The sequence below is a fragment of the Panicum virgatum genome, chromosome 8K (genome assembly GCF_016808335.1).
Source record: "Panicum virgatum strain AP13 chromosome 8K, P.virgatum_v5, whole genome shotgun sequence".
Taxonomy (NCBI): Eukaryota; Viridiplantae; Streptophyta; class Magnoliopsida; order Poales; family Poaceae; genus Panicum; species Panicum virgatum.
This window is the reverse complement of record NC_053143.1, coordinates 43419785-43447300: the sequence shown is the minus strand read 5'-3', so window position 1 is coordinate 43447300 and position 27516 is coordinate 43419785. Positions and strand designations below refer to the sequence as shown.

At 46.0% G+C, this 27516-nt stretch overlaps 3 protein-coding genes and 1 long non-coding RNA gene across 4 annotated transcripts; 1 reads left to right on the top strand and 3 right to left on the bottom strand.

Annotated features, from left to right (window-relative positions):
* The first annotated feature begins 10106 nt into the window (after positions 1-10106).
* Positions 10107-13737, top strand: LOC120644788 (probable galacturonosyltransferase 4). The gene is made up of 7 exons (XM_039921496.1): positions 10107-10285; positions 10462-10517; positions 10643-10687; positions 11419-11654; positions 11763-12120; positions 12525-13043; positions 13170-13737. Exons 1-7 carry the CDS (start codon positions 10174-10176, stop codon positions 13443-13445), a joined length of 1602 nt encoding a protein of 533 aa, XP_039777430.1. The 5' UTR covers positions 10107-10173; the 3' UTR covers positions 13446-13737.
* A 1829-nt stretch (positions 13738-15566) lies between these two features.
* On the bottom strand, positions 15567-19508 carry LOC120645786 (wall-associated receptor kinase 2-like). Its single transcript, XM_039922526.1, has 3 exons — positions 18497-19508; positions 17019-17165; positions 15567-16726 (listed from the first exon to the last, which is right to left on the bottom strand). Exons 1-3 carry the CDS (start codon positions 19506-19508, stop codon positions 15567-15569), a joined length of 2319 nt encoding a protein of 772 aa, XP_039778460.1.
* A 1438-nt stretch (positions 19509-20946) lies between these two features.
* Positions 20947-25611, bottom strand: LOC120644787 (putative disease resistance protein RGA1). The gene is made up of 3 exons (XM_039921495.1): positions 21765-25611; positions 21517-21666; positions 20947-21376 (listed from the first exon to the last, which is right to left on the bottom strand). The coding sequence occupies exon 1, from the start codon at positions 25602-25604 to the stop codon at positions 21798-21800; it is 3807 nt and encodes a 1268-aa protein (XP_039777429.1). The 5' UTR covers positions 25605-25611; the 3' UTR covers positions 20947-21376; positions 21517-21666; positions 21765-21797.
* A 93-nt stretch (positions 25612-25704) lies between these two features.
* Positions 25705-26444, bottom strand: LOC120644786. The gene is made up of 3 exons (XR_005663956.1): positions 26113-26444; positions 25864-25952; positions 25705-25772 (listed from the first exon to the last, which is right to left on the bottom strand). It is a non-coding gene; the product is annotated as an uncharacterized LOC120644786 (long non-coding RNA).
* Between the last annotated feature and the right edge of the window lie 1072 nt (positions 26445-27516).

The window sequence follows — 27516 nt, the reverse complement described above, 5'->3', positions numbered from 1 at the left end:
GCTGTCAGGCATGGGTGGTGGCTGTGGCTCCTTGCGGTGATCCCTGCCCGAGACTGGGCGGCGGATCCGGGCGCCTGGGCCTGGTGCGTGCTGCAGCGCACCGGATCGCCCGACGCGGCGAATCATGAACCTGACGTCCTCGTACTCCGGCCGGCCCAACCGCCGTTAGGGATGACGACGGGTCTAAATCTGCTGCTGAGTTTTACTTGCCCAAATCCGTACCGCGAATACAATATAAACTCGTTAAAAAATTTATTATCTGTCGCGGGTTTAATTTTATACCCAAATACGTACTCATCGGGTTAGCAGGTACCCAGGGTCGCCCATGGGTCTATAGTTTATTATACTAATATTTATCATAATCAATAAGTTTAATATAATAAGCATCAATTTTATAGCGTACTGAAATACATGATGAGCAAGAAATCTATTGTTCACTGATAATTAATAGAGAAAATATAAATATAAATATCAAGTTTTATATTCAATGTTCATAACACCAAACAAAACCATCAATCCATTATATGCATATAAAAACACTATAACTGCAAAGCAACATTGAGAGTTCATCAAAATAAAAAGTGGGAGAGAACGGATATTAAGTTTATTGAAAAATCATAAATAAAAATAACAATTGTACTAGGCTGGATCAGGTTTAAAAAACCGATGGGTTTGCGGGTTTGGGTATCGTAGGAACAAACTCGTGTCCATGAACCCAACAGGTAGGATTTTGTATCCATTAACAAATCCACAGATCTAAAAGTTGACTCAAATCCGTACTCTAATGGAGTAAAAACCCTTCGAGTTTCGATTTCAAATACCCATTGCCATCCCTAACCGCCGTGTCGGGTTCAGGAGTACGGGTAAAAAAAAGAGTAAAATGCACTGGGGCCCTTAAACTAGTGAGGGTGTGTCAAGTAGGTCCACGAACTCCGAAAATACAAATTCGGCCCCCTAATCTATTTAAGTGTCACTGGAGGTCCAAAACCCCTTTGACCGGGTCTGACCGCCTACGTGGCCTGCCACGTCGGTTCTCCTCACTCCCAGCCTCCTCTCTCTCTCTCCCACCCGCCCCTCCCCGGTTCCGGCCCCTACTCGCCTCCTACGCCCTTGCTCCGTCGCACGTGGGGATGGCCGCCGGGGAGGAGGATGGCCGGCGCGAGGAGGCGCCGAGGCCGCCGTAAAGCATTGCCCCTGCCACCGCCGTCCAAGGCCGCCCGGAGCGCCGTCGCCGCTGTCCCAAGCTGCCGGCGAGCGCGGCCCCCGTCCTCGCCGTCCCGAGCCGCCGTCGAGCACCGCCCCCACCCCCGCCACTGCCGTCCCTGGCCGCCCCCGCCCTGTCCCACGCCACCTGCTCCGCACCACCGCAGGCGGTCCCGCGCACCACCCCAGCTCCCGCCAAGAGCTCCGCGCCGCCCCCACCGCTTGCTCTGCGCCCCGCCGGTGGATCCGCTTCGCTCCCGCTCCAGCTCGCAACTTGCTACTCGAGGAGCGAGGCCGGCGGAACTCGACGAGGGACGAGGCCGCCGCCGGCGAGGGAGGAGGGGCCCGCATACGCCAGTTCCTTCCCGCCTCCTCCCACGCCCGGATGCCGCTGGACGGCCGCCCCGCCGTCCTCATCTGCGCGCGCGAGCTCCGTGCTCGGCGTAGAGCTGCGGCCATGGCGTCCGCGTCCGCCGCCGCTGCCGCACGCCGCGCGCCCGACGTCGACACCGCTGGAGCAGGGGAAGGGCGAGCCGCCGTCGCCTCCGCACCGCCCGCGGCGCTCCAGCCGGCCGCCCGTGCGCGCACCTCTGCCGCCTGCCTCGCCGCCGCTTGGCCTGCCGCGCGCTCCGCCTGCCGTCGCGCTTGGGCACCGCGTGCTCCGCCCGTCATCGCGCTTGGCCCGCTGCGGCCGCTCCTCTCCGCACGGCCGGCGCGGTAGGGAGGCCGGATCTCGCGCGGCCTCCACCGCTGCGGCCATGGTCTCCACCGTCGTGGCCGAGCTTGCCGGCATGGAGAAGAGGGAGGGAGGCGATGGGGAGGGAGGAGGGTAGCCGGCCGCCATGGCGCGCGCGCAGGCCGCCGAGCCACAAGGAGGGTCCGCCGTCCGTGCCGGCCGCCCGCTCGCCCGTCGCCGCATTGCCTCGCTGCCCGGCGCCGGGAGGGGAGCGGAGCCGCCGGGGGGCAGGGGCGGCGCCGCTGGAGGACGGCCGTAGGCCGGAACAGGGGAGGGGCGGGTGGGAGAGAGAGAGGAGGCTGGGAGTGAGGAGAACCGACGTGGCAGGCAACGTAGGCGGTCAGACCCGGTCAAAGGAGTTTTGGACCTTCAGTGACACACTTAAATAGATTAGGGGGCCAAATCTGCATTTTTGGAGTTCGTGGACCTACTTGACACACCCTCACTAGTTTAAAGACTCCAGTGTATTTTACTCAAAAAAAATTCTGGCACGGGCAGCGTATGCTGCTTCCACTATTTTCCAAAAGCAATCTTCCCGTAATACTGCTTTGTCTCTCCTACCTTGGCACGCACCGTACGCAATCTTCCCTGCTCCCGTCAGGCCAAGCAGGTGCGGTTCGACGGAGTACTCATTTACTCGTAATACTGCCTGTAAACAAATGCATCTACGACAGTAAAAAGTAAAAACAGCACCGTACTTTAGCCTAGCCCCCCGGGAGCTACAAGGCATAGGATAATCCACTGTCTTTTTTCTTAAAAGAAAATCCACTGTCCATAGAAGTTTTTGATGCCGTTTGGGAGGATTTTTTTCAAAACAGTTTCACTAGGGAAGCGGAAGCCAATGAAGGAAAAGAAAAAGTGGTTTTATCCGACTTCTAAATTATTTTAGGCAAAATAGCTAATTTCATCCCTTGAACTATTACAAATGGCTTAATTTCGTCCCTCAACTACGAAAGTATCCAAATTGGTCTTTGAACCATCCAACCATTCCAATTTCATATATTCGCTGATGTGGCTCACCACACTGGCTTGCCTCGTCACCTGCCCAGTCAGCTAGATCTTCAGTTCAATTGAATTAGAGCTGGGACTTGGGCCATGCCGGGCCGGCCCGGCCCGGCCCTCTCGTGCCTCGTGCCGTGTCGGGTTTAGATTTTTAGGCACGATCGGCACATCGTGCCGTGCCGTGCTGGCACGATAAGTCTATTATCAAGCCCAAGCACGGTCCATGGCACGCCGGCACGCCTTCGTGCCGTGCCGGCCCAAGCACGGCCCTCCGGATACTTGCAATTGGATTTATATGCACCGATATAGAAATATTATTATTGCAATTAGAAAGCACATAAACTATCCATGGTATGAAAATTACATGATTTTCTTGAATGAATAATATTTTCTTTCATGATTATTGTTAATTAGAAAGAAAGATTAACTGTCATAATAGAACAAGGGGCTACGTAATGGCCGATGGGCTGTTTTCGTGCCGTGCCGACCCAAGCACGGCCCAAAATGCGGGTCGTGCCATATAGCCCGTCGTGCTGAAATTCTAGGCAGGACATGGCCCTCGTGTTCGTGTCGTGCCGGCACGGCCCAAAATATTTCGTGCCGTGCCGTGCTTTGGGTCGTGCCAAATGATCGTGCCGCGGCCCGCCCAAAAATGTCACGGCCCAAGTCCCAGCTCTAAATTGAATAGACCATTTTGTCTCTGTTTTATTTTCACATTAAAGCAGCACCATCTCTCTTTTCTCCTCACCTCCCATGGCGGCTGCACAGAAGCAGTAGCTAGCTAGGCGCCCAAACCACAACCAGGCAGCTCGCGGCGCCGGCCACCCGCTAATGAATGCCCGTGGTCGTGTGTGTCTAGCATGCGGCATGAATGGGTCTCTATCTCCCCTAAATCATCATCAAGCTTGCATCGAAAATGACATGAATTCAAAAGCTTGCTTAGCTTACCAAGTTTTAGCAGCTTGTTTTGCATTGGACAGAAAAGAAAGCAAGAGAGAGCAGTGCCATCAAGGGCGGCTGCCGGTGGGTTAATCAATTAAGTACATATACTAAAGGGCCAAGATTTGGGGCCTCCTCATGAGTCGTGGCCCCACGTGGGGCCCGTACACTGTTCATGCGGGTCCCACATACTATTCATGTGGGACCCACGTGAGACCCACGTACTATTCAGGCGGGACCCATGCGGGTCCCACATACTATTTACATGGGACCCACGTACTATTCAGGCGGGACCCACGTGGGACCCATGTACTATTCATGCGGGACCCACGTGGGGCCCACGATTCTATTAAGTTAGTCTCTTTATCTTAAAAAAATATTTTCCTTCCATTATTTCACAATACAAAATATATTTAACTACTTCCTACATACAAAAATAATAACTAAACTTTGTATACTACATTTACATGTGGTAGTTGTACTACTTCTTGGGTTTTGATTTCCCTCCGTAAACCCACAAAATATAATTAAACTGTTCGTTCATTTCTAATTTTACTTTTTTCCCTACTAAAGTAATTAAACTATACCTACTGACACAAAAAAAATTCCTAAGGAAAAATTACCTGTACCTCTATACTACAATGCTTGAGATTGGCGCGCTCTCAGACACAAAACTACTATGCCGCTTTATTGTAATTTTTAGATCTAACTCAATACATCGATACGATGTTGCTTCGAACATAGTAATGGATAATATCTTTCTATTAATATTTTAGGTCCACGTTTTTTTAATAGGCGCGCGTAGCGCGCCAACCTGGTAAGATTTGGGGCCTCCTCATGAGTCGTGGCCCCACGTGGGGCCCGTACACTGTTCATGCGGGGTCCCACATACTATTCACGTGGGACCCACATGAGACCCACGTACTATTCAGGCGGGACCCATGTGGGTCCCACATACTATTTACATGGGACCCACGTACTATTCAGGCGGGACCCACGTGGGACCCATGTACTATTCAGGCGGGACCCTCGTGGGGCCTACGATTCTATTAAGTTAGTCTCTTTATCTTAAAAAAATATTTTCCTTCCATTATTTCACAATACAAAATATATTTAACTACTTCCTACATTCAAAAATAATAACTAAACTTTGTATGTGGTAGTTGTACTACTTCTTAGGTTTTGATTTTTCCCTCCGTAAACCCACAAAATATAATTAAACTGTTCATTCATTTATAATTTTACTTTTTTCCATACTAAAGTAATTAAACTATACCTACTGACACAAAAAAAAATTCCTAAGGAAAAATTGCGTGTACCTCTATACTACAATGCTTGAGATTGGCACGCTCTCAGATACAAAACTACTATGCCGCTTTACTGTAATTTTTAGATCTAACTCAATACATCGATACGATGTTGCTTCGAACATAATAACGGATAATATCTTTCTATTAATATTTTAGGTCCATGTTTTTTTAATAGGCGCGCGTAGCGCGCCAACCTGACTAGTTATACTTAATTAACACACAGCGTGGCGCGTGCTCGACGCGTCAGCGGGATGCATGGTTGGGTACTGCTCCTGCGCAGTCGCCATGGGAGAGGAGAAAACATGGGTAATTGTCTCAGGGCCGTCCCGGAAATTTTTGAGGCCCTGTGCCAAATCCTAGTTATGGTCTAAACTTTTTTTTTTCAAACATGCAGGAGAGCTGCGTATCTTTTTGAATTAAGAAGAAGAGATAGAACAAGAACTATACCATTGCTCGAATATGTTGATAATTTTTACTTTAAAAAGAATCATATGCATGCATAATCTTCACTTAAAAAAGCAACATTACTTTAGTGTCCCTTGAAATTTGAACACTACATTAACAAAGTAATTGATGCACTAATCAATATTCAGTAACCAAACAAAAAGCATGAAAGAAAAGAAAATGCATGAGATGGCTTGACGCTTGAAAGTTAAACCTGCGAGACAGCAAGAGCCAACATGGCCGAACAGGGTTGCAGGGCACATGACTGGGCGTTGGTGATTGGCGCAGCCGTCCTCTACTTGCTTTCCAGCACGCTACGTCAGACTTTGGACTTGGGAGCAGATGGAGCTGAACAGCACAGGGACGCATGGCCGCAACGGAAGGTGCGCCGCCGGCGCCACAGCTTACGCGACGCGAGAGCCGATCGGCAGATTGGGAAACGAAACATCGAGCAACGAATGGCCGGCCTGATGCAGTTTAGGGATGATATAACCTGGGCCTGAGACCCTGAGTATTCTGTAATACTAGATAGGTTAATTTGGGGGCCCCTAGCAAGTGGGGGCCCTGTACATCCGCACTGCCCGCACGTGCCTCGGGACGGGCCTGAATTGTCTATTCAATTGAATTGAAGCCCTAGCTGATTGGTCAGGTGATGAGGCAAGCCAACGTAGCTAGCCACGCCACTGAATGAATAAAATTGAGCTGATTTGAACAGTTCAAGGGTCGATTTGGATGTTTTTATAGTTCAGGAGTAAATTTGAGCCAATCCTGATAGTTCAGGAATGAAATTGAACCAATCGTGATAGTTCAGAGATGAAATCAGCTATTTTGCCTTTATTTTAGTAGAGATTTAAAAATAATTTTACATTACAGTACCTCAGTTTGCACAAAATAGGTGGAGTGAGAATTTAAATAAAATCACACCAAACATATCCTTACTCGGCCAATCCAGGGACCAAGGCCTTACAAAAACCGGATGCAAGGGACAAGACCAATTAATGGCTCTCCTGATTTCCTGAACCCAAACGGCGTGGGCCGGCCTCTGATTGACCATGCATCGAGCCCGGATCGTAGTGCATGTAGTCCGTACTATCCACGCACGCGTGCCACCATCTACGCAGCACGCTGCGCTGCATGTGGCTCCTCTACTCGCGAGAGGCTATCCCAACACGTTGGTGTCCTTATCAAAACAAACAAAAATAAACACGGTTTGGCGTCGCTTCTGGAAATATCCGCATAGTTTTTGTTACAAAACAGGAGCGCTTATACAAGTTAAACCCACGGATTTGAATTTTACATGGTTATTAAGTTGGTCATATATTTGTACGGAACAGTAGAGGATCTGTACCTAGGATGCCTTTAGTTCAAGAGCGGATAGGAATGGAGCCATTCCGTTCTGCATTTGGTCGAGGAGCGGCTGGAATGGAGCGGCTTGCGGAAAGAATACTCGTTCCAAAAAACGACTGAACGCACTCGTCCCACTTGGACGGCCGTCAACTCCATCCCAGAGTCGGGCATTGGAGCTCGGGGTGGCGAGGCTGCGTGGCGGAGAGGGTGGCCGCATAGGGGATCGAGCCTCGGCGGCACGACGGACCCGGGAGGGAGGACCTCAACGGTGCGGCGGACCGGGGACGGAGGGCCTTGGCGGCGCGGCGGACCCGGGAGGGAGGAACTCGGCGGCGCGGCGGACCGGGGGCGGAAGGGCGCGGCGGATTGGGGGCCGAGGGCTTTGGCGTCGAGGCAGAGCCGCAGAGGGTCTCGTGGCGCGATGGATAGGGGGAGGAGGGCCTCGGCGGCGCGGCGGAGGTGCGCGAGGGCAGAGCGCAGGCGGCGGTGCGGAGGCCGCACGGTGCGGGGGTAGAGCACAGTTTGGTCGTCGGCGGTGCAACAGGGAGGGAAGGGGGAGAAGAGAAGTGATGGTACGGTGACTGACGAATGGGTCCCACATAAACGGAGATTGACGAAAGTGGAGCAATTCGATTCTCATCCCTCCAATCAAACAATAAATAGAGCTACTCCATCCCTCCAACCAAACATAAGCTATAGAATCATCTCATCTCTAAAATCTGAAACGGAGCCGATCCATCCTACTTCGCACTCCAACTAAACGCATCCCTAATAAATCCTTGAAAGTTGAACCCAATGGGCCCTGCGCCAAGGGGGACAGGCATGATTGCTCCAACATGGAAGGAACGTATCTCAACACCTCCTCTCCTCCAATCCATCCAAAAAGCAAAAAAAGAAAGGGAAAAGGCGATCCACTGCATCAATTTCGAGTTTCCATTGTCTGATTAATTTGCCCGATTTGGCGGTCTGATCGTGGGTAATTAAGTTGGGGATTAATTAAGTTGCCCGATTTGCCCGATTTGGCATGGACGGTAATTAAGTTGAACTCATCCGGGGTTACACATCAGCAAAGCGAGAAGCAAGAAATTGGGGATCGCCTGACGCGGCGAATCATGCATGATGCAAGCGCCTGACGTCCTCGTACCCCCGGGCCGGGCCAACCGCCGCGTCGGGTGAGGAGTACCACGGACAAATGCACGTGACTTTGGTCATGTCATCTAGTGCGGCGGTAAGAACATACTAAACACCACTGTGGCCCTCCAAAAGGCATAGGATAATAATCCACTGCCATTATCATCTAGTGCGGCGGTAAGAACGTACTAATCAGCGTGTACAGAGGTCAGCATCTCCAACAGATTACTCATACTTCATATCTAATATATACTCTCTCCATTACCGATAGTTATTTTTATATTTTTGGTAATGGTTACCGCAACAGATCATCAAAATCCAATCACCAAAAATAGTGTAGAGGAGAAATCCCTTTCATTTAGGTAAAAGAGAGACATGTTATGGTGATTATTAAAAACTTTCAGGTAATATAGATTGAATTTGTAATCTGTTAGAGTACCTCCAATCATCAAAATATTAATTTTTTGATATTAGAGAGATAAATACTCTATGGAAGATGCTTAATAAAAAAATTCTAAGTATTCTGCTTTCACCCCGTCACGCTGCCTGTGGTGTGGGCCCTCTTGCTGCTGACAAAGAGGCCTTCCCAGCACGGTTTCGCCGCCGCGCCTGGAAACGTCCGCAAGCTTTTGTTTCGTTTCGAAACGGGGAGTGCTTTACAAACTCCCGGGTTTGAAATTTTACAAGTTCATAAGTTGGTACACGCTGGGGACTCATATTTGTACGGAACGGTACAGGATCTGTAGCTAGGAAGTTTGGTTTTTTTCCGCACGTTTCTCGAGAAGAGAATCTCGTATGCATGGAGTACTAAATGAAGTCTATTTGCAAAACTTTTTTAGGGACGGATGTAACTTTTCGAGATGAATCTAATGACGGTAATTAATTGATGATTTGCTACAGTTATACTACAGTAACCATCCTCTAATCGCGCGGTCAAAGACCTCATTAGATTCGTCTCGCGATTTACACGAGGGTTGTGGAGGTGGTTTTGTAATTAGACTTCATTTAATACTCTAAATTAGTGGTCAAAGATGGAAAAAAAATTTCATGCAATCCAACCAAACACGGCCTAAATCTTGGAAAAACTTAACCCGGTGGGTGGGCCCTAGGGAGGGACAGGCATGATTACTCCAACAGGCAACAGCAAATGTATCTCAGCCAAGGTTCCCCAAACCATCGGTAACCGGTTCGGTCCGGTCAAATCGGTCCGGACCGGTTCCGGTTTGGTCCGATATGAAACCGGTCTAAATTCAAATTTTAAATTTTAATTCAAAAAAATGAAAAATTTCTAAAAGTACTTCAAGGTGCGACGAATCTGATGATGTCAAATTTTCTCTAAAATTCATTCATTTAGTATAGTTTGCGGGTTTTTGAAGTAAAAAAAACGTGCATACAAAAGTATACAAATACAATGTAAAAGTAGTACAAAAGAGGGTTGGATTGTTCATTTAGATTAAAATATGTTATACAAATATTTATTTAGTATACTTTGCAGGCATTTGAATTTAAACCAAAAAAGGAAAAAAATTGAATTTAACCGGTTATCAGTCAAACCAGCCGGTATACCGTCCAAACCGGGCGGTGTACCGGTCTAACCGGCCGGTATACCGGTACGAACCGGTTGAACTGAGAAGTTTGAATTCAAATTTGAATTCCAACGGTTCTGACCGGTAACCGGCCAAACCGGACCGGTATACCGGTACCGGAGGGCAGCGGTTACCGGTCGGGAATTAAAACCCTGATCTTAGCACGTCTTCCAATCCATCCAAAAAGCAAAAAAAAAAAGAAAAAAGCAAAGAAAGGGATTTCCAGAAGCCGCGTACTGGCAACCGTCCCGTCCCGTCCCGCCCGCGGGCCCCGCCACCGCCACGCTTCCCTGCCGCGCGGCCCCCGCTCCTTCCGCGACCCCACTGTCAGGGACACGCGTCTGCGGGCCCCACGATCCCCGTCCCAAGCTCTGAACCCAACCCCCTCCCTCCTCCTACTCCGCCTGCGCTTCCACACTGGTGTGTGCCAGCAGCCGTAGGCGGGGCGGCGGCCGAACTCGAGCTCGGGGCGGCGATGAGGGCGGCCGTCGCGCTGCGGGCGCTGCTGATCGCGACCGCCTGCGGCCTCGTCTTCGCGCTGCTCAACCTCCCCCTCCCCGACGGCCGCGCCGGCTCCACGCCCCCCGGTGAGTCCGGGATCCCGCTCGCCGCCCGCCGGCTCCTGCTGCTGGTGGTCGTGGTGCTAGTAGCCCCGTGCCTTGTGGAGAGCAGCAGCGCCTAATTTGGTTGGGGTGAGCGCGGGTTTCGCGGCGCGTTTGGTGTGCGCTCGCTGATAGCGATGGGAATTTTGCTTCGCGTGCAGGTGGGGAGCGCGGCGCGGGTGGGGGAGGCGGGCCCCGCCTGTCGGTGGTGGAGCAGGTGAGGCCGCCCCCGGACGACCCTCTGATTCTGAATTCTTCTTTACCCCCACACAATCTCAGTCCGTTCGCCCTTTTGGGATTTGACTGAATTCGGTTCTTGTCTTTTTTTTCTTTCTTTCGCAGGGGCTGATCCGGGAGGCCAGGAGGCTCAACACTGTCGCCGAAGAGGTAATTCCTGTAACAAATTCGGGAACGGGATGTTCGATTTTCATCCCTGGAAGTCGCCGTTCCTGAACTCGATGAAGAGCACAACTTCAGTAGTTGCTCTGCGATGATTTTGTACTACTAAATAAGAGTAGAGTCGAGGTGCCAAATTGGTGTGCGCTGTAGCCTGAATATGAAGTGGGGCTGCTGTGAACAGGGGGGTGCCTAGTTATTTACTGTACTGGGGAATGGTGATTCAAGTAAGATTTTCACCACTGCCTTTTTGTTGCTATAGCGTCCATGACTGATGCTTTCCCATACCTCAATGAACATTGCACATTTTTTTCTACGTTTTCCATAGGCTTTTCTATAGAAAGAAATAGAAGCAAATTGGTTTTTTTTTGGATACTTGAAACAAGTTGTCAGATTTTCATCCCTGGAAGTAGTATGCCTGGGTGCAGATTTGGAGTAGAGAAGTTCAGTAGTTGCAGTCTGCTAAATTTATGGTAAAGAGTAGCATGGATATGCAAAATTGCTGTGTTCTGTAGCCTTAACATGAAGTGCGACTACAGCACGTAGGGAGAATGGCTAGCCAATGAACATTGCGCAGTTTTTGGCTGATTCCTCTGCAAAATGACTTGTCTTTTTCTATTTGCTTCTGAAGTATATATAAAGTTATGTTCCTGGCCAAGTTTACAATCACCGCTTCAACCAAATGCACTTAAAGACACTAATGTGAGTGAAGTTTTCTGCAGAGAGATGGGCAAAGCGATGAAAGTGCTGCTGAAGAAGATGAAAGAATATCAAAATCTCCCCCGGACACTAAAGAGAAGATATGGATGATGCAAGATCAGCTAATTATGGCCAAGGCGTACTTGCATTTCGCTTCTCCCCAAGGCAGTGCACATTTAGTTCGAGAGCTGAAGTTGAGGATAAAAGAGATCGAGAGGGCAATAAGCCACTCAAGTGGAGGTTCCCATATACCTGGGAGGTACGTTTATCCAACAATTATTAAAGTAGTTCTGTTAAAACCATGCAAATACTTCATGAAAGAAAACAAGTCTGTCACTGAGATATAAACCACACACACCCCATGCAGTGCATTGCAGAAAATGAAGGCCATGGAACAGACCCTTTCCAAGGCTCAGAGGACCTACCCACGCTGCTCTCAGATGACATCAAAGCTACGTGCAATGACACACAACAGTGAAGAATTAGTAAGAGCACACCAAAGTGAATCTTCATTCCTTGAGCAGGTTGCTGTGAGGACATTACCCAAAGGCCATCACTGCCTAGCAATGCGACTTACCACAGAGTACTTTTCGTTAGATCCTAAGGAACGTGAATTCCCTAAAAGAGACAGCAGGCAGTTAGATGGCTATTATCATTATGCGATATTCTCAGACAATGTACTTGCAAGCGCTGTGGTTGTCAACTCTACAATTACTGCATCAAAGGTATGACCTTAGATTCATCAAGCAATAATACCTCACATGCTTTTTCTATGAGCTATGTGCCTTACTGAATGATCTTTAATTGCAAACTTGTGTCCTAGTTTATTCACCCATTGTGAACAATAATTGAAATTTAGTTGGTAATTGTTGCTGTCAACAGATGTTTTACTTTCTGTATGCTTTCTGCATGTCTATATTTGTTCTGTCTTTGGTTTTCTATATATATGAGGGACTCCTTTGATAGACACTTATTTTGATTATTTAGTTATCCATGCGTTATGATGAGAACTTATCTACAACAAACATGGAACCAAGGCCTGCACTATAACTTCTTCAGTCTAACTTTGTTGGATGGGTTTTGTTTCAGCCTAGAATTTTCTCTTGATTCATCCTATTTTTTATGGCAGGATCCTGGAAGGATAATGTTACATATTGTAACTGATGCATTGAATTATCCTGCAATGATGATGTGGTTTCTGACAAACCCACCAACTCCAGCAGCAATAGAAGTTGAAAGCCTGGATGATTTCAAATGGTTGCCTGGTGATTTCAGTTCTAGATTTAAGCTTAAGGGTGTTCGAGATCCAAGATACACTTCTGCACTTAACCACTTGCGTTTTTATTTGCCGGAAGTGTTTCCCTCTTTGAGCAAGGTTCTACTCTTGGACCATGATGTGGTAGTCCAGAAAGACTTAAGTGAATTATGGGGCATAGATATGAAGGGTAAAGTAATTGGTGCTGTTGAAACATGCACTTCAGGTGAAGGTTACCATCGATTGGATAGCCTTGTTGATTTTTCTAATCCAACTATTGTCAACAAATTTGATGCCAAGGCTTGTATCTTTGCTTTTGGGATGAACATATTTGACCTGAATGAATGGCGCAAGCAGGGTTTAACTGCAACTTATCATAAATGGTTTCAAGTGGTAAGTGTTAACTCTTCTAAATTATTCAAGGGAACATCAGCTTTTATGCGAAGTATTTCTGTGCATTTATATTTTCTTTTTATTTGTCACTCAACACCTTGTTTCTCTTTAATTTCCAATTCTCAGGGCAAAAGGCTGAGGTTATGGAAGGCAGGAAGCCAGCCACTGGGCCAACTCGTCTTCTACAACCAAACACTGCCTCTCAACCGCCGATGGCATGTTCTCGGGCTTGGCCATGATTTTAGCATTGGAAGAGACGAACTTGAGAGCGCCTATGTCATCCACTACAGCGGGAAATTCAAACCCTGGCTGGAAATCTCCATCCCAAAGTACAGAGACAACTGGAATAGACACCTTAACTACGATAATGCATACTTGCAGCAGTGTAACATCCACGGATAGAGGTGATTGAGGTGAGAGGATTCACGGAGTACAACATGGATACACAGTTTTCCTCTAATAGTGCTTATTAACAAGCTGATCTTATTCTTTTTCCCTTCTGTTTCTAGATGTACTGTTCTGTATTTAGGTATATTCTTTTTTTAAAAAAAAACTAGTAGCCCCAATGTGTGCAAAAGTGACAGAATAACAAAATCGAATAAAAGGGCTACAATTTCACAAATGATTATGTAAGTTTTGGAGAAAGAACAATTTGTAGCTGGCATTTCTGATTATTCCCCTGTTTCCCTTGTTACCTCGATTGAGTTGAGACATTGGTCCCCAAGAATGATTTTTTTTTTGACTTTCACGGATATTATTGTATCCCTTGTTTTTTACGAAGATGTTACTACTGTCGTTTAGGAAATCATGGCATGGTGCTGTCATTGTCACTGAATTAGAGTCATTTATGCAGTACTGGGAGGAATGATTTTATGATTGTTTAAAATGTACCCTGACTTTGGTATTTTTAACATGCGTTGGGGCCTGTTTTTAACGTGCATTATTTTTTCACCCTCTTTATCACAATGGTGAAAAAAGCTTGAGCTACAGGTCACATCTGCACAGGATCTATGAGCTGATGAATGACTTATCTGTTTGACTACTGACTATACATTTCTGATGTATCTTGTATTGTATGCGGTCCATCTGATGGCACCTTCCTTTGTTATCTCTTTTCTTCATATTCTTGGGTGCTTTACTTTGACACATCAATGGTGACAACAGCAAGAGGCAAGCATACCTATAACAAAAATCAAGCATACATATCAATATCATGCTTCCAGATTTGCATCCATTCAAAGAACAAGAAGAAAATTCTATTTTGCTAGTGATCACCACACACAGACCGTAATACATACATGTTTACTAAAGTGCTGATCATGCACGTCACACTCATTTCAAAATTATTAAATCTAAAATCTAACTGTAGATCCTAAAAATATTTATTTTTCTTCACAAAGTAATAAACATAAATGCAGCAAAAATTATGAGCCAGTTCTGCTAAGGAGGCCAAGTGCAAGAAGATACTGAAAGTGTGAAATGTCAGTCCACAGGTCTAGGAGGTTTGGTCATGAACCACATATGCTTTCTAAAACAGAGCCAAAAACACTTTAATTATGAAAAAAATAGTTGTGAGAAGTTATGGTGCACAAACACAGCTATGATTCTGGGTAAGAAACAAATGTTCAAATCGAAAATTTGCTCATGTTTTTTTTAAAGTGAGGTATGAGATTTTTTATTGTTCGACTTTTCTTTCTTGCTATATGCCCTACCTTCAAGCTTTGGTACTAATAGAAAACTTGATACAGCGGTTATTTGAATCGTAAATATGAGTCGCATGGTATCAAATGCAAACTTAAAACATCGAGGATTCGCAGACATACTCAGTGCATAATTCCACATATTGCAGGTGTGATAATTTCACTTAAAAGGTAATCCAAAGTCATTTGAGGTTTGGAACCATCAGGGCAGTTCCAGTGGGATGGTATCCATTAAATTAATTACAGTGCTACATGAGATTTTAAGGTTATGTGGCTGTATATAAATGGAAGAGAGAATAACCAGGGGAATAAACTATGCAAGACTAGTTTCGACGAGAAAACTACACTAGACACTGCTACCAAGTTTAGCATAAGAGAGCTAATGAGTGAATTTTAATTAGTTGGGCTATTGACAGATATGATCAAGTACGGAGCTAGAATTGAAGGTTTGGGGGAGCCAAACAATAGAACATATATATTCTTCTTAATCTAAAATGTTTCAGTAGGAAAAAAAAACATAACCTTGAGGGGGGCCATGGGCCATGGCCCATTGGCCCCTGCCAGCGCTCCTATGATATGATTGATTGATGTCTGGAGTGATGTTCATATCCTTTTCGAAAAAGAGTACTAATGTTCAAAATTGTACAAAATTGCACAGAACACAGGGCCACATACAAAATTATAGCTGCATTTTTGTATTGACTATCAGTGTGAGTTCATAAGTCCGGACAAACATCAGTCTGCAAACTAGATCCAAGAGAAATTGGACATGCAGAAAGTACCAAGCTAGCTAGCTAGCAAGTTGCAGCTTGAAATAAAGTGACTATATAATATCCAAGCTCATAGCTTCCATATCTGTAACTCCAAAAGATGGATCATTCACCCGAATAAAATCTTCCTCATCATCTGTCTCTCCACTGGAATCAAAATCCTTTGCTGAATGGATTCCTTCAAGAGTCATCTCGACCTGTCTCATTGTTGGTCGGTCTGTACTTGTGAACTTCACGCATATTGCTGCTAATAAAGCAATATCAACAACTTCTCCATCTCCCTCTCGTGTGACTTGTGGATCTAATATATGAGTTAAGTTTCCTTCTGAGAGTAGAGTAACAAAATGACTTACAAGACCAATACCTTGAGATGATCTATATGACACAGGCTTCTTTTTGGTAAGCAACTCAATAAGAACCACACCAAAGCTATAGACATCACTCTTCTCAGTGAGGTGTCCAGTGCTATAATACATAGGGTCCAAGTACCCATATGTTCCTTGGACGGTAGTATCCACTCCTGTTTGATCAATTGGAACATACCTTGAAGCTCCAAAATCTGACAATTTCACATTTAAATTCTCATCTAAAAGTATATTAGGAGACTTGATATCTCTATGGATTATTGGCATTGAAACGAGTGAGTGAAGATATGCGATAGCCTTGGCGATTTCAACTGCGATCCTCAATCTATCTTTCCACGATATTGACATTGGTTCTTCAATATGAAGATGACTGGAAAGTGTACCATTGGAAATGAACTCATAAACAAGTAGAGGAACCTCTGTTTCAAGACAACATCCGAAAAGCTTCACTATATTTCTATTGTTTATCTGAGAAAGGATAGCAACCTCATTTATGAAATGGTCAATCTCTCTTTGTATCACTATCTTTGATTTTTTAATTGCCACGACGTGTTGACTTGTTAAAATGCCCTTGTAGACTGTACCATGCCCTCCACTCCCAAGCTCACGAGATTTGTCAAAGTTGTTAGTGGCTTTCTCCAACTCTTCCAAAGTAATAATCATTCTTTCAGCTATGTCCGTCCTGTGAGCAACTAATTGTTGTAGCAGTTGCCCACGATTTTGATTGAAGAATCTTTGTCTCTGCCATTTCTTCTTCCGCGCTGTGAGCTTATGCATTAGAAGTGTGGTTCCAAGGAATAGGAGGAGGAGCAGTGCAAAACTTCCAACTCCTAGGCCAATGCTTAAACCTGGGAGCACGTATAGAGAATTGTCAATTATTGAAAGACCCAGAAGATGAGAAAATCATATTTATCTTGCATTTTGAAACACAGATAGAAATATAGTTTGCATATATAGCAAACAATAGTTTCTAGTGTCACCAGGATCATGAATATATTCAGAGTTTTAATTTGTTCAGAAACTAAATTATGAAAAAGATAGCAGTTATAAGACTTAAGTGAAATGCAAGTAATAACTTCTTCAATTCCAAGGAACTGACTAAACAAAGACAAGCTTCATATATACCTGGATGAGATGGACGATGTGATGCTTGCGAAAGATAAACGACGCAGCCATTTGGAATGCTTGCATTGCCGCGGCTTCCTTGCGGACATTCACATATATAGCTTCCGGGTATATTCGTGCAATGGCCATAGCACTTATTTGGAAGCGCGCACTCATCAATGTCTAGCAACAAGAAAGTACAGAAAATGGATTTTGATTCATAAGCATGAATGCGTGATGGTTACTACATAGTATTAGGCGCGCATACCCACACACACATGGTGTGTCTATTTTGCGCATATGCGCACAACCATGTATAAGCACCTGATAGCTTGTCTCCGACAAAACTACAGATGAGTTGCAACTATGACTACCACTCATGCTACAACTAAGGCCTTGTTTGGCAGGGATCCAAAAGGAGCTCCAGCTCCGACTCCACACGGAGCCCTACCAAACGGGGTGGAGCACTGCGGCTCCGGGGATGGAGCCCCGGATTTTCAGCTCTCTGGAGCGGAACGGCAGAGATGGAGCCACAAATCGTGGCTCCACGCGGATCTATGGAGCTCCTCACGTCCCTTGGATCACCTTGCCCTCGCCAGGGCCCAGGAGGAGGCGGCGGTGCTGGCGGAGGACGGGAGGCGGCGGCACGGGCGGACGTCAAGGCTGCGGCGGCGCAGGCCAGGAGGCAGCGGCGCGGGCGGACGTCAAGGCGGGGGCGCCAGCTGGAGGCGGGGCGGAGGCGGCACAGCGAGGCAAGGAAGGTGGGCGATTGGATAAGAGGAGGGGAAAATAAGAAGGGAGAGAAAAAGAAAAGAAGAGGAAAAAAAGGAAAAGAAAGAAAAAGAAAAAGAAAGAAAAAAAGAAAAAAAGGTAAAAGAAAAATATAGAGAAGGCTAATTTAGACATTTCACAACCTCAATCCAATAGGTGAATCCATTTTGCCAAACATTTTCCAAAATAGTTCTAGCTCCACCAGAGAAGTCGGAGCCAGAGCTGTTTTTAGAGTAGACAGAACTCTGCCAAACATGCCCTAATTTTGTAACTCAGTTGCAACTCGTAAGCACTTCTATAAAATCTAGAGAGAATTGCCAATTTGACACTAGAAAAAATGGTCCTTGCCTATTTCACCAATGTTCATTTCTTCTATATGAGCCCAAGTTTATTTTTTTTGCCAAACTGACACTACCATGGCCTTTGTTAGCCATCACCGTTAGAAATGGCGGGCCCACCCATGCCTTCCACCCACGGTTCAGCCTCCCATCTTCATCTCTCTTCCTCCTTCACTTACATGCGGGACCCACGTGTGTGTATTTTCTACACCCAGCACTCAAATTACTGACCGAACTAACTAGAAATTACTGAACCGAGTTACCGAATTACTGAATCACGTTCAGTAATAAAATGGTGTTCAGTAATCGCGTAAGCTAGTTATTACTGAAAATTTGTTCAGTAATTAATTAGGTGTAGCTACACCTAGAATGTAGAATAGCACGAGAAGAAAAGGTTTGATTTACCTTGGCACCCGTCGTCGGGAAGGTAAGGGTTTCCTTGGTAGCCTTCCCAGCATCGGCAGGTGTAACTGTCGTTGTATATGCCGAAGGGGCGGAACAGGCTGTAGAGGTTGGTGCATGTGCTGTTGCGGCTGTGGCATGTGGTGGTGCCTAGGTCTGTGGGGCACGTCGCGTCCCCGTCGCGGCTCTCGTTGAAGGGCACCACGTCGGACGTGACCGCCCATTTCAGGACGGCCGGCATCTCCGCGTATTCCTCGGGTTCATCGCCGTAGGGCTGGTACCAGCCTACCTCAGCGATGAAGAGAGAGTAGAGCTCGTACGTCTCCAGTTCAGGCTTGTGGATGGTCCTCAGCCGCCAGTCGTACGCAATGCGCCCGATGGGGATGGGCACCTGGCAGCAGCCGATGCCGGTGCACCTGCGGCGGCTGCCGTTCGTCTCCCGCTCGAAGCACTTGTCGTCCGGGACCAGCAACTTACGGGAGCAGGTCGAGACGCAGCTGTTGATCACCAGCTCGTCGTCGTCGCCCCCGCCGGCGACGAGCAGTTCCACGTAGAGGTGGCACCCGATGAGGACGAGCTCGTTGTGCTCGTCCGACAGGATGTAGGGCGCGTCGTCCCGGAGACCCCACCCGGGGCCGCCCCAGGTGCCGTTGGTGCCGTAGCCGTTCCACACGGACCCCGACATGTCGGTGACCCCCTGCGGGCCGAGGACGCGCATGGTGGCGTTGGCGAGGGAGATGGCCACGACCTCGAGGGTGCCGTTGCCGAGGAACAGCCGCGGCGGCGAGTAGCTGGTGTTGCAGGTGAGGCCGAACCCCTTGAGGTGGCACTCCTCGCGGCCGATGCCGAACGGGTACGGCACGCGCACGTCCCCGCAGCTCGCCGGGCAGTTGGCCAGGCCGATCGGGTCCGACGATCCGGAGGCAGCCGCCGCTGCCAACGACGATGCTGCGGCGACCAGTAGCCACCACCGTGTCGTAGCCAATAATCTGAATCGTGTGATGAACTCGTGCATGCCTGATGCCTATACCTGCCTCGACACTGCTCCGAATTGAAACCCGGCCCCTGCATACACACGTCTATGTATTCCCGTGGCCTAGAAGCGGAAGATGATAAATAAAGGCCGGCCACCAGCTGCATATTGTTGCTATATATGCTAGAAGCTTCAGCTACAGCCCGGCGCCGGCCGGCTATTATATATTCAGCTACGTACGTACATAACCTGCCTGACGGAGGAATATATATGCATGCTACCAGCAAACAATTCCGAGGCTCCGGCAAACTCCAAGCAAACTCCACGCGAGGACGAGAAAAAAAATTAAATAATTTAGCAACCTAGGGTCAGTTTGGAACGGCCCCACTCCAGGAATTGCAGCTGCGTTCTGAATTTTTCGTGCCAAACACATTCAGTTCCACGAACTCCAATCCGGAAAAAAAAAATGATCTAGTAGGGTAGCAAGCTACTATGGACCACACTAACGTGGGGCTAGTCGCGCACTCGCGCTGAGGTGAAGCACGCGACCCCTCCCTCCTCTCCGCACGGAAAGCTCGCAACCCCTTCACCTCAATCTTACTTGATTGCTCTTGCTCCTACCCACGTACAACATGTTTGTGGGGCTTTTTTGACTTGCGATTTGTTTAGAAAAAAATATTTTATCTAATATGATATCTGTTTTGAATACCGATTGCACCATTATATCCTACGCGATGAGACGAACAAAACTAAACTTGCATATATTTTGATGACGTTTGCACTAGCAGCAACTATGTGTAATTTAAATTTGATATTATTGAAGAATTTGCTAGAATATACTTATATAAGTTGCTAGTATACATATATAATATCTACTTACGTGCATAGCATGTAATAATTATTAGAATCTTTTGGATAAAAATATATATATTGAACATAATATGTCTACCTTAAGTTGCTACTGTAGTTATATCAGTTGCTATAGTAGTTTCTAAAATTGTTAATAGACAAAATGTCATATAATGTAAGGTGCCACGTTATCTATCTATACGTTGCTATTTGCTACACTTAATTTGCCACAAAAGGGAAGATTTCATACACATGAGTTGCAACACATATAAGATAAAAATTGTAACAAAAAATATTTATAAGTTGTCAGAAAATAAGGTTGCCACAAAAATATAATTTGTTATAAACATAAGTTGTGACAAACAAAATCTATCATAAACATAAGTTGTCACAACACTGACGGTGGCTGAGAAAGAAACCAAATATGGAGAAAGGTTTTTATGAAAATAAAAGTTGTCACACATTTCAACAAAAATTGTAAAAAAAACAGAATCTATTATACATATAAATTGCTACACATATAAGGTATAAATTACTACAAACAAAGCTATCATACACTACTCATACAAATAAGTTGACACAAAACAACAGTTTTATGCACCTAAGTTGTTACTGCAGTAATCCGATACACACATAAATTGCTATAGAAAGAGAGCAAATCATTACATAAGTTACTAATAGTTCATAAACATCATCAAAATATATGCAAGTGGGATCTAGTTTTGTTCATCTCGTCACGTAGAATATAATTGTGTAATCAGTTCTTAAAACGAAGATAATATGAAGAAGATAAAATATTTTTATGAACAATCATCATTCAATAAAAAGCACGCAAGGGGAAGGAGGGAGGGGGGAGGATGCCAGAGAGGCAGGGGCTGCATCTACATGCACGGTAGGCCGCCCGCTACTTTTGTCGGGCTGATGTGTTTGAACGAAGATGGACGAAGATGATCTGACCAAGGCATGTACTACTACACAAAAGCGCAATGAGCATGTAAGCCATGGCATCCTGCAGTTCACCTCCATGGCAAAATGAATCAACATAACTGCGCCCGATCTACCTGAAATCAGAGCTCAGATTAGCCTTACAGCTACAGATACAAGCATGTGGTGCGAACTGGACATTTCTCAGGCGGCGAGTACTTTGATCATTTTGTGCTGTGAAAAAATAGAGACACAAGCAAGGAAGCCAGAGAGTTACCTATGTGGGTGCTTTGTTTGCAGGCATCCATTTGGTGCTGTTGACATGCGGCCTTAATAGACAGTCCATTTGGAATTTTGGATTACCATAGTGCAAGTACTACTACTACTACGACTGTACACATATGCACACACGCACGCATGCATGGACCTGGATCCATTTGCAAATAGTAAAAAAAGAATCAGGAACTGTGATCTCCAGTGAATCTAATACACAAGCAAAAGGGATCTCCAGTAGAATGAACTCACCTGATGGAATCGCTAGGGTGCAGTCGCTTACCATTACCAAATGTCAAGATGAGGGATGTGGGAGATGAGGTGCCAGTCCTCCCCACCATATTCTCTCCTGCACCGGCGCTCCAGATCTCTGCAGTCAGAGATCCACAATCTCTGCAGAGACGCGAGGCCTTTTATCCCCTGCGGCAAGGATCTGATGCCCTTGCAGCTCCAGATCTTCAGCTCTTCAAGGGAGGTCAGGTCGCACAGGGATTCTGGAAGGCAGGTGAGCCTTGGCAGCTTACTAATGTCGAGCTTGCTTAGAGAGCAGAGCTCTCCCAGGCATTCGGGCAATTCCTGAAGCTCATCGCACCATCCTATCTTGAGCACTCGGAGGGACGCGAGGCGACCCATTGATTCAGGAAGGGTGCTCAGTCGATCGCAGCTCTCGATGGTCAACTTTTGCAGAGACCGGAGCTCCCCTAACCACTCGGGCAGCATGCGGATGGCAGAGCATGAGCACAGAAGCAGAGACTCGATGGACGCGAGGCTCCGCAGGCTCTCCGGCAGCTCGGCCAGCGCGCCAGAGTGGCAAATCTCCAATGACTCGACCGCCGTCATGTGTTGCAGCAGCTTCCACCCACGTCCAGGTCCTAAACCTGTCATCCCCCATAGCTCGAGTTTCTTCAGGTGGCTAAAGCTGAAGGGTGAGGACGAAGAGGACCCCTGGCATTGGTCTGGTGACTCCAGCAACTGCTCGCTTCTCCGTAACAGCCACAAGCGCTGCAGCGACAAAGGCAGGTACGGTTTGACCTTTAAGTTTGGACAATCATGTATATCCAAATGCGAGATGCAAGTACCAACTCGAACTTGTCCCAAGTGAGTAGAGCAATTGCTGCAGCCTTCTCCCTCTTCTCCTGTAGGCACGGTCCTTTCTGCTACCATCCACACCTCTCCCAGACTAGCCAGTTTATTCAATACTAACTTCACCAGGGAAGGAAATGGCCCTCCGGTTATGCTCTGAAGGGATGGCATCTCTTGCAGCTCAAGCTCCTCCAAACCCGTCATCTCCACAAGTCCATGTAGATGTTTCAAGTTTGGGAAATTATATAGCTTCATCACCCTCAGAAATGGGAAGTATGGAAGCCCTTGTACTCCACCACCAACTTGATTCAGCATCCACCGCGCATATCGCCTACCTGAATACCCATCAATTTTTAGCTCTTTCAACCCTGATGGAGGTTGCAAACCATCAAGTACAGCCTCCTCAATTTCAGGGTTTACGTTTACATGGCCTTCGTCATATCTTCCCCAATCTAGCTTCAGGAAATGTAAGTTTTTCTTTTCTTTCAAGCATGCCATGTGCGCATCATCCGGGTCCATCACACGTGCAATACCTCTGATAGTTAGATGGTCACTATTCCTACCTACCTTTTCAAGCTCAGAAAGCGGTGCAGATTTTTCATCTTGTCCTACAACAAATAAGCTCAACTTTTGCAGTCGACTGAGGTGTCCAATGCCTATAGGCATGGGACCCAATTTTTCGCAAGCTGATATATTCAACACTTGAAGATTATCCAAGTTCCCGATGCCTTCAGGCAACTCTACCACCTCACTACAATTGTGAAGGTCCAAATACTCCAGATTTCTGAGTGTTGTGACAGTGGATGGTAGCCTCTCAATTTTGGTTTTACCTAGTCTCAATACTCTTAGTTTTTTGTTTCTGCCGATAGAGTTTGGCAGCAACGTAAACTCTGAGCAATTGCAAAGATCGATGCTTGAAATCATTTGACAGTCACCAATAGAATCCGGCAAACATTTTAGTTGCGTACACCGCCATAGGTTCAGCATTCTTAACTTCTGTAGCTTACCAATGTATTTAGGCAACTTCACAAGGTAATTAGATGTTATGTGCAGAACTTGTAGGCTCCAAATATCTGAAATAACTTCAGGGAGTTCTGCACAGTACAGTCTTGAAATATGAAGATATTTCAGATTTCTTACCTGCAATATATGGGTGAGTACTGTTGTTTTAAAGATGGATTCCACGGTGACACTGCGCAAGTGTCTTGCATTCTTCATTGCCTTGCCAAATACTACATCGTCCCCCTTATTAATATATATAGAGCGTACTTTCTGAAGAAGATTTTCATGTGCAAGATTTTTCGCCCGCGACACAATCTCTTCTGGTTGTTCAATGAATGGATAGTATCTATACCTCTCTGTGGAACTAAGATTTTCTGGCTGTCCAATCAAAGAAAAGTATCTATAGCACTTTTTGGAACTAGTTTCCTCTGGTATGACAAGTGAAATTTCATCACCCAAGATGGACCGGGCAAGGTCATGAACCAAATCATGCATCCTACATGTCACTCTCCCATCTTCTTCTTCCACATCTTGTAAAAAAGACATTTGCACAAGAGAAGTAAAGTACCTGTGGCCAATATAATCCAAGTAATTAACGCCAGCATCGGGTTTGATCATGTCATGAGCAATCCATAGGTCAATCAGTTGGTCTTTGTCAAACTTGTGACCTTTGGGAAACACTGAACAAATTGTGAAGCACTGCTTCAGATGAGTTGACAAATGGAAATAGCTCAACCTCAAGCATGCAGATACCGATACACCATGTTCTTCACCTCCAATATCTAACAAGTTGCTGTCTCTCATGGCATGCCACTCTTCTATCCGTTCCTTCCCACGTAGGGCACCTGCAAGAACCTTAATTGCTAGTGGCACCCCACCACATATTTTCGCGATCTCTTTTCCAACCTGTTCAAATTCAAACTCCAAACCTTCCCTAGGCATTACTAAGCTTTGTTGGAACAGTTGCCAGCTGTCACTCGGAGATAAGAATGGCATGTCAAGTTGGTCTGTGGATTCAACTGTTTCAGCAACTTCTCTACTGCGAGTGGTTAGTAAAATCCCACTTCCATGTGCACCACTATGCAGATACACCATGAGATTTTCCCATTGAATCCGGCACTCTGTCCAAACGTCATCCAACACAACAAGAAACCTCTTTCCAGTCAACTTGTCTGAGATTTTGTTGCTCATATACGGCAAGGCATGCTGTCCAGGATCTTTATCAGCTATAGCTTCAAACAGTCTCTTGATGAGTTTTTTGATATCAAACTCTTGTGATACATGGACCCATAGTCGAACTTCATAATGCTTCTCTATAATGTTACCATCATTGAAAACTAATTTAGCCAGTGTAGTTTTCCCAGAGCCACCAAGTCCAATGATGGAAACAATCTTGATTCTTTGTTGCTCATTAGTCTCTGTGAGTTTAGATATAATTTGGTGCTTTTCTTGGTCTCTTCCTAGTACCGATGCCACATCCACATTGGGCAAGAATGGCATGTTGGCGGCAGTCTCATTCATATCAATAACAGGATGACCAACTTGTGGTAAGCTATTAGCTATTGCACTGAAGTCAGTTCTTTGCTTCACAATTGCAGCAAAACTCCTCTTAATTGACTTGATCTTGTTCGCCATGTTGCATTGAAAATTCAATGATTTCAGTTTTGTGCACATATATTTGGACACAGTACCGCTACCATTTTCACCACCTGCATCATGTTTCTCAGCCTTCAGTTGGAACTCATCGATAACATCATCAACAGCATAAGCAACATCTTTCAACTGTTTGAGCCAATTAAGTGATGCATCATCCCACATAGCTTGACCTTGTGCCCTTTCCAGCCAAGAGTTTATCTCCTCAACTAGAATCCGAAGCTCCTCGACATCTTTTGTGACACCCACTACAGAGCTGTACCTTTCTATTACCAGCGGAGCTAACTTGTTGCCTACAATCTTCAATACTCCAGATGCTACAGCAGATACGGCAGCAGCTTCCACACCAATCATTTTTCTTGAAGCTCTGTAAATGATTTCAAAGTGAGCTGCTAATCTCAAAGCCAGAATACAAAGGCAAGCAAAAAAAAAGTTGTACTAAAAGATGTGCTTATGATGCCTTTTGGTCTTGAACTCGCTGAAGTGCTGTTGGCAAATAACCTAGGCCCCTTGCTCCCAACACTGAAAAAACAAAGTTGCCATCCATAAGAAGCGAGAAATTAATATGTCAGGACACCAGTGCAGGGGTGTATGGGAATATGAGAAATAGTACCACGGCTTCCAGCACTGAGGAGGCAGTAGAGATCTTGAGCCGTGATTAGAATCTATGAGCGGCGAGTGTTTTAGATCTTGTCCTCATATCTGAGAATATAAGAACAAATTAAAGGCCAATTATTTTGTTACAGTTTTGTAGCAGAAACTGAAAATTCAGGTTTTAAAGAACAAAAAGGGCTGAACGTGAGTGGATCATGAAACAAAATAAATAGAATTTTACGTTTCTGGTTAAAAACAACTAAGGTACCTGGATCTCAGATCTGCTGTTTTTGCTTATTTCCTCCTTTGCTCCTCTGCAATTCATGCAAACAAGAGCTTGAATGATCTAGGCTGTACAATCCAGTCGCTAACGTAATTGGGTTCCGGGAGCAGCCAGGGAGGTTGAGAGCTTCTGCTAGGCTGCAAGTTGTGGAGACAAGCTTTCTGATCTTTTCCCTTGTCTTTTGACATTTGAGCTGTGGACACTGGAAATGCGTACAAGAGCATGTTTGCTTGCCCTCACAAGTATATGGTGGTTCCTCTGATGGTTACGTTGACAAACGGCAGAAGCCAGCAACGACTTTGGGGTGCTCAGATCCAGTCTCGAAACGCTAAAACAAGTGTGGGCGACCATACAGCAGAAACATTAATTTTTAACCACTAGGTTGAATAACAATTCCTTCCCTCTTGCGTGTTGGGGTATCAATCATTCAGAGGACACCGCTCATCATATTGCTTAATTAGAATTAATTAGTCGCTGAGACGAGTACGTACATGCGTTTAATTTACTCTACGATCGCTGCCTGCCAACACTCCATGCCTCCATGGCATCGCATCAACTAGATCTCTGTCCATAGGCAGGCCGCAGGCGGCAGGGCCCAGCTCGACGGCGACCTCGCCCTCGTACACGGGCGTCACCTGGGCCTCCATCTGCAGCACGAGATCGATGCTGGTGTTGATGCTCACCATGGAAGTTTAGAGCGTCTGATCTTTCTTTTATTCGCATGCATGTTTAGATGGTCAGATGGGCTGGCTCGAGGCCCGGCATTTTGACCCAGCCCAAGCACAGCAACAGGCACGGGTAGGCATGGTGTTGACAGACGGCACCGGGAACGACTCCCTCTAACCATCAGTCTTCCAAGATGTTTATAGGGCTAGAGTTTGCGTATGTGCTTGCATATGGATAAATGTGCGTGTGTTATGAGTGTCTAAATTTTATTGTGTAATCTAAAAAAATCAATTATTTTTTATCCAATAGAATGAAGCCACGTAACAGTCGATTTTGCCTACTGACCCAAGTGAGAAATTTGAAAGGATCGTGGCCAAAAAGGGTGGTTGAATTGAGACTTTTTCAAATTCTACTAAGTCCTTAACGTAGCACTAGTGTTGCCCAAACTAAAAGTTTGAAACCTATCAATTAGAGCACACTAACAAGAAGGTCCTAGATAGATAACCACACTAACATGCTCATCTTTCCTAGTGAAGACCACACTAACAAGGAGGAAACCTAGTCAAAATAGCACACTAGCATATATGTGTCCTAGTCAAAAACCAAAAAAGCAAGAGCAAGAACAAGCACAAATGAAATGAAATTGCTTGAATATAAAGGCAAAGGACACGAGACAACCGAATTTTTTCCTATAACGTCGAGGAGTTGACGCTCCCTCTTAAT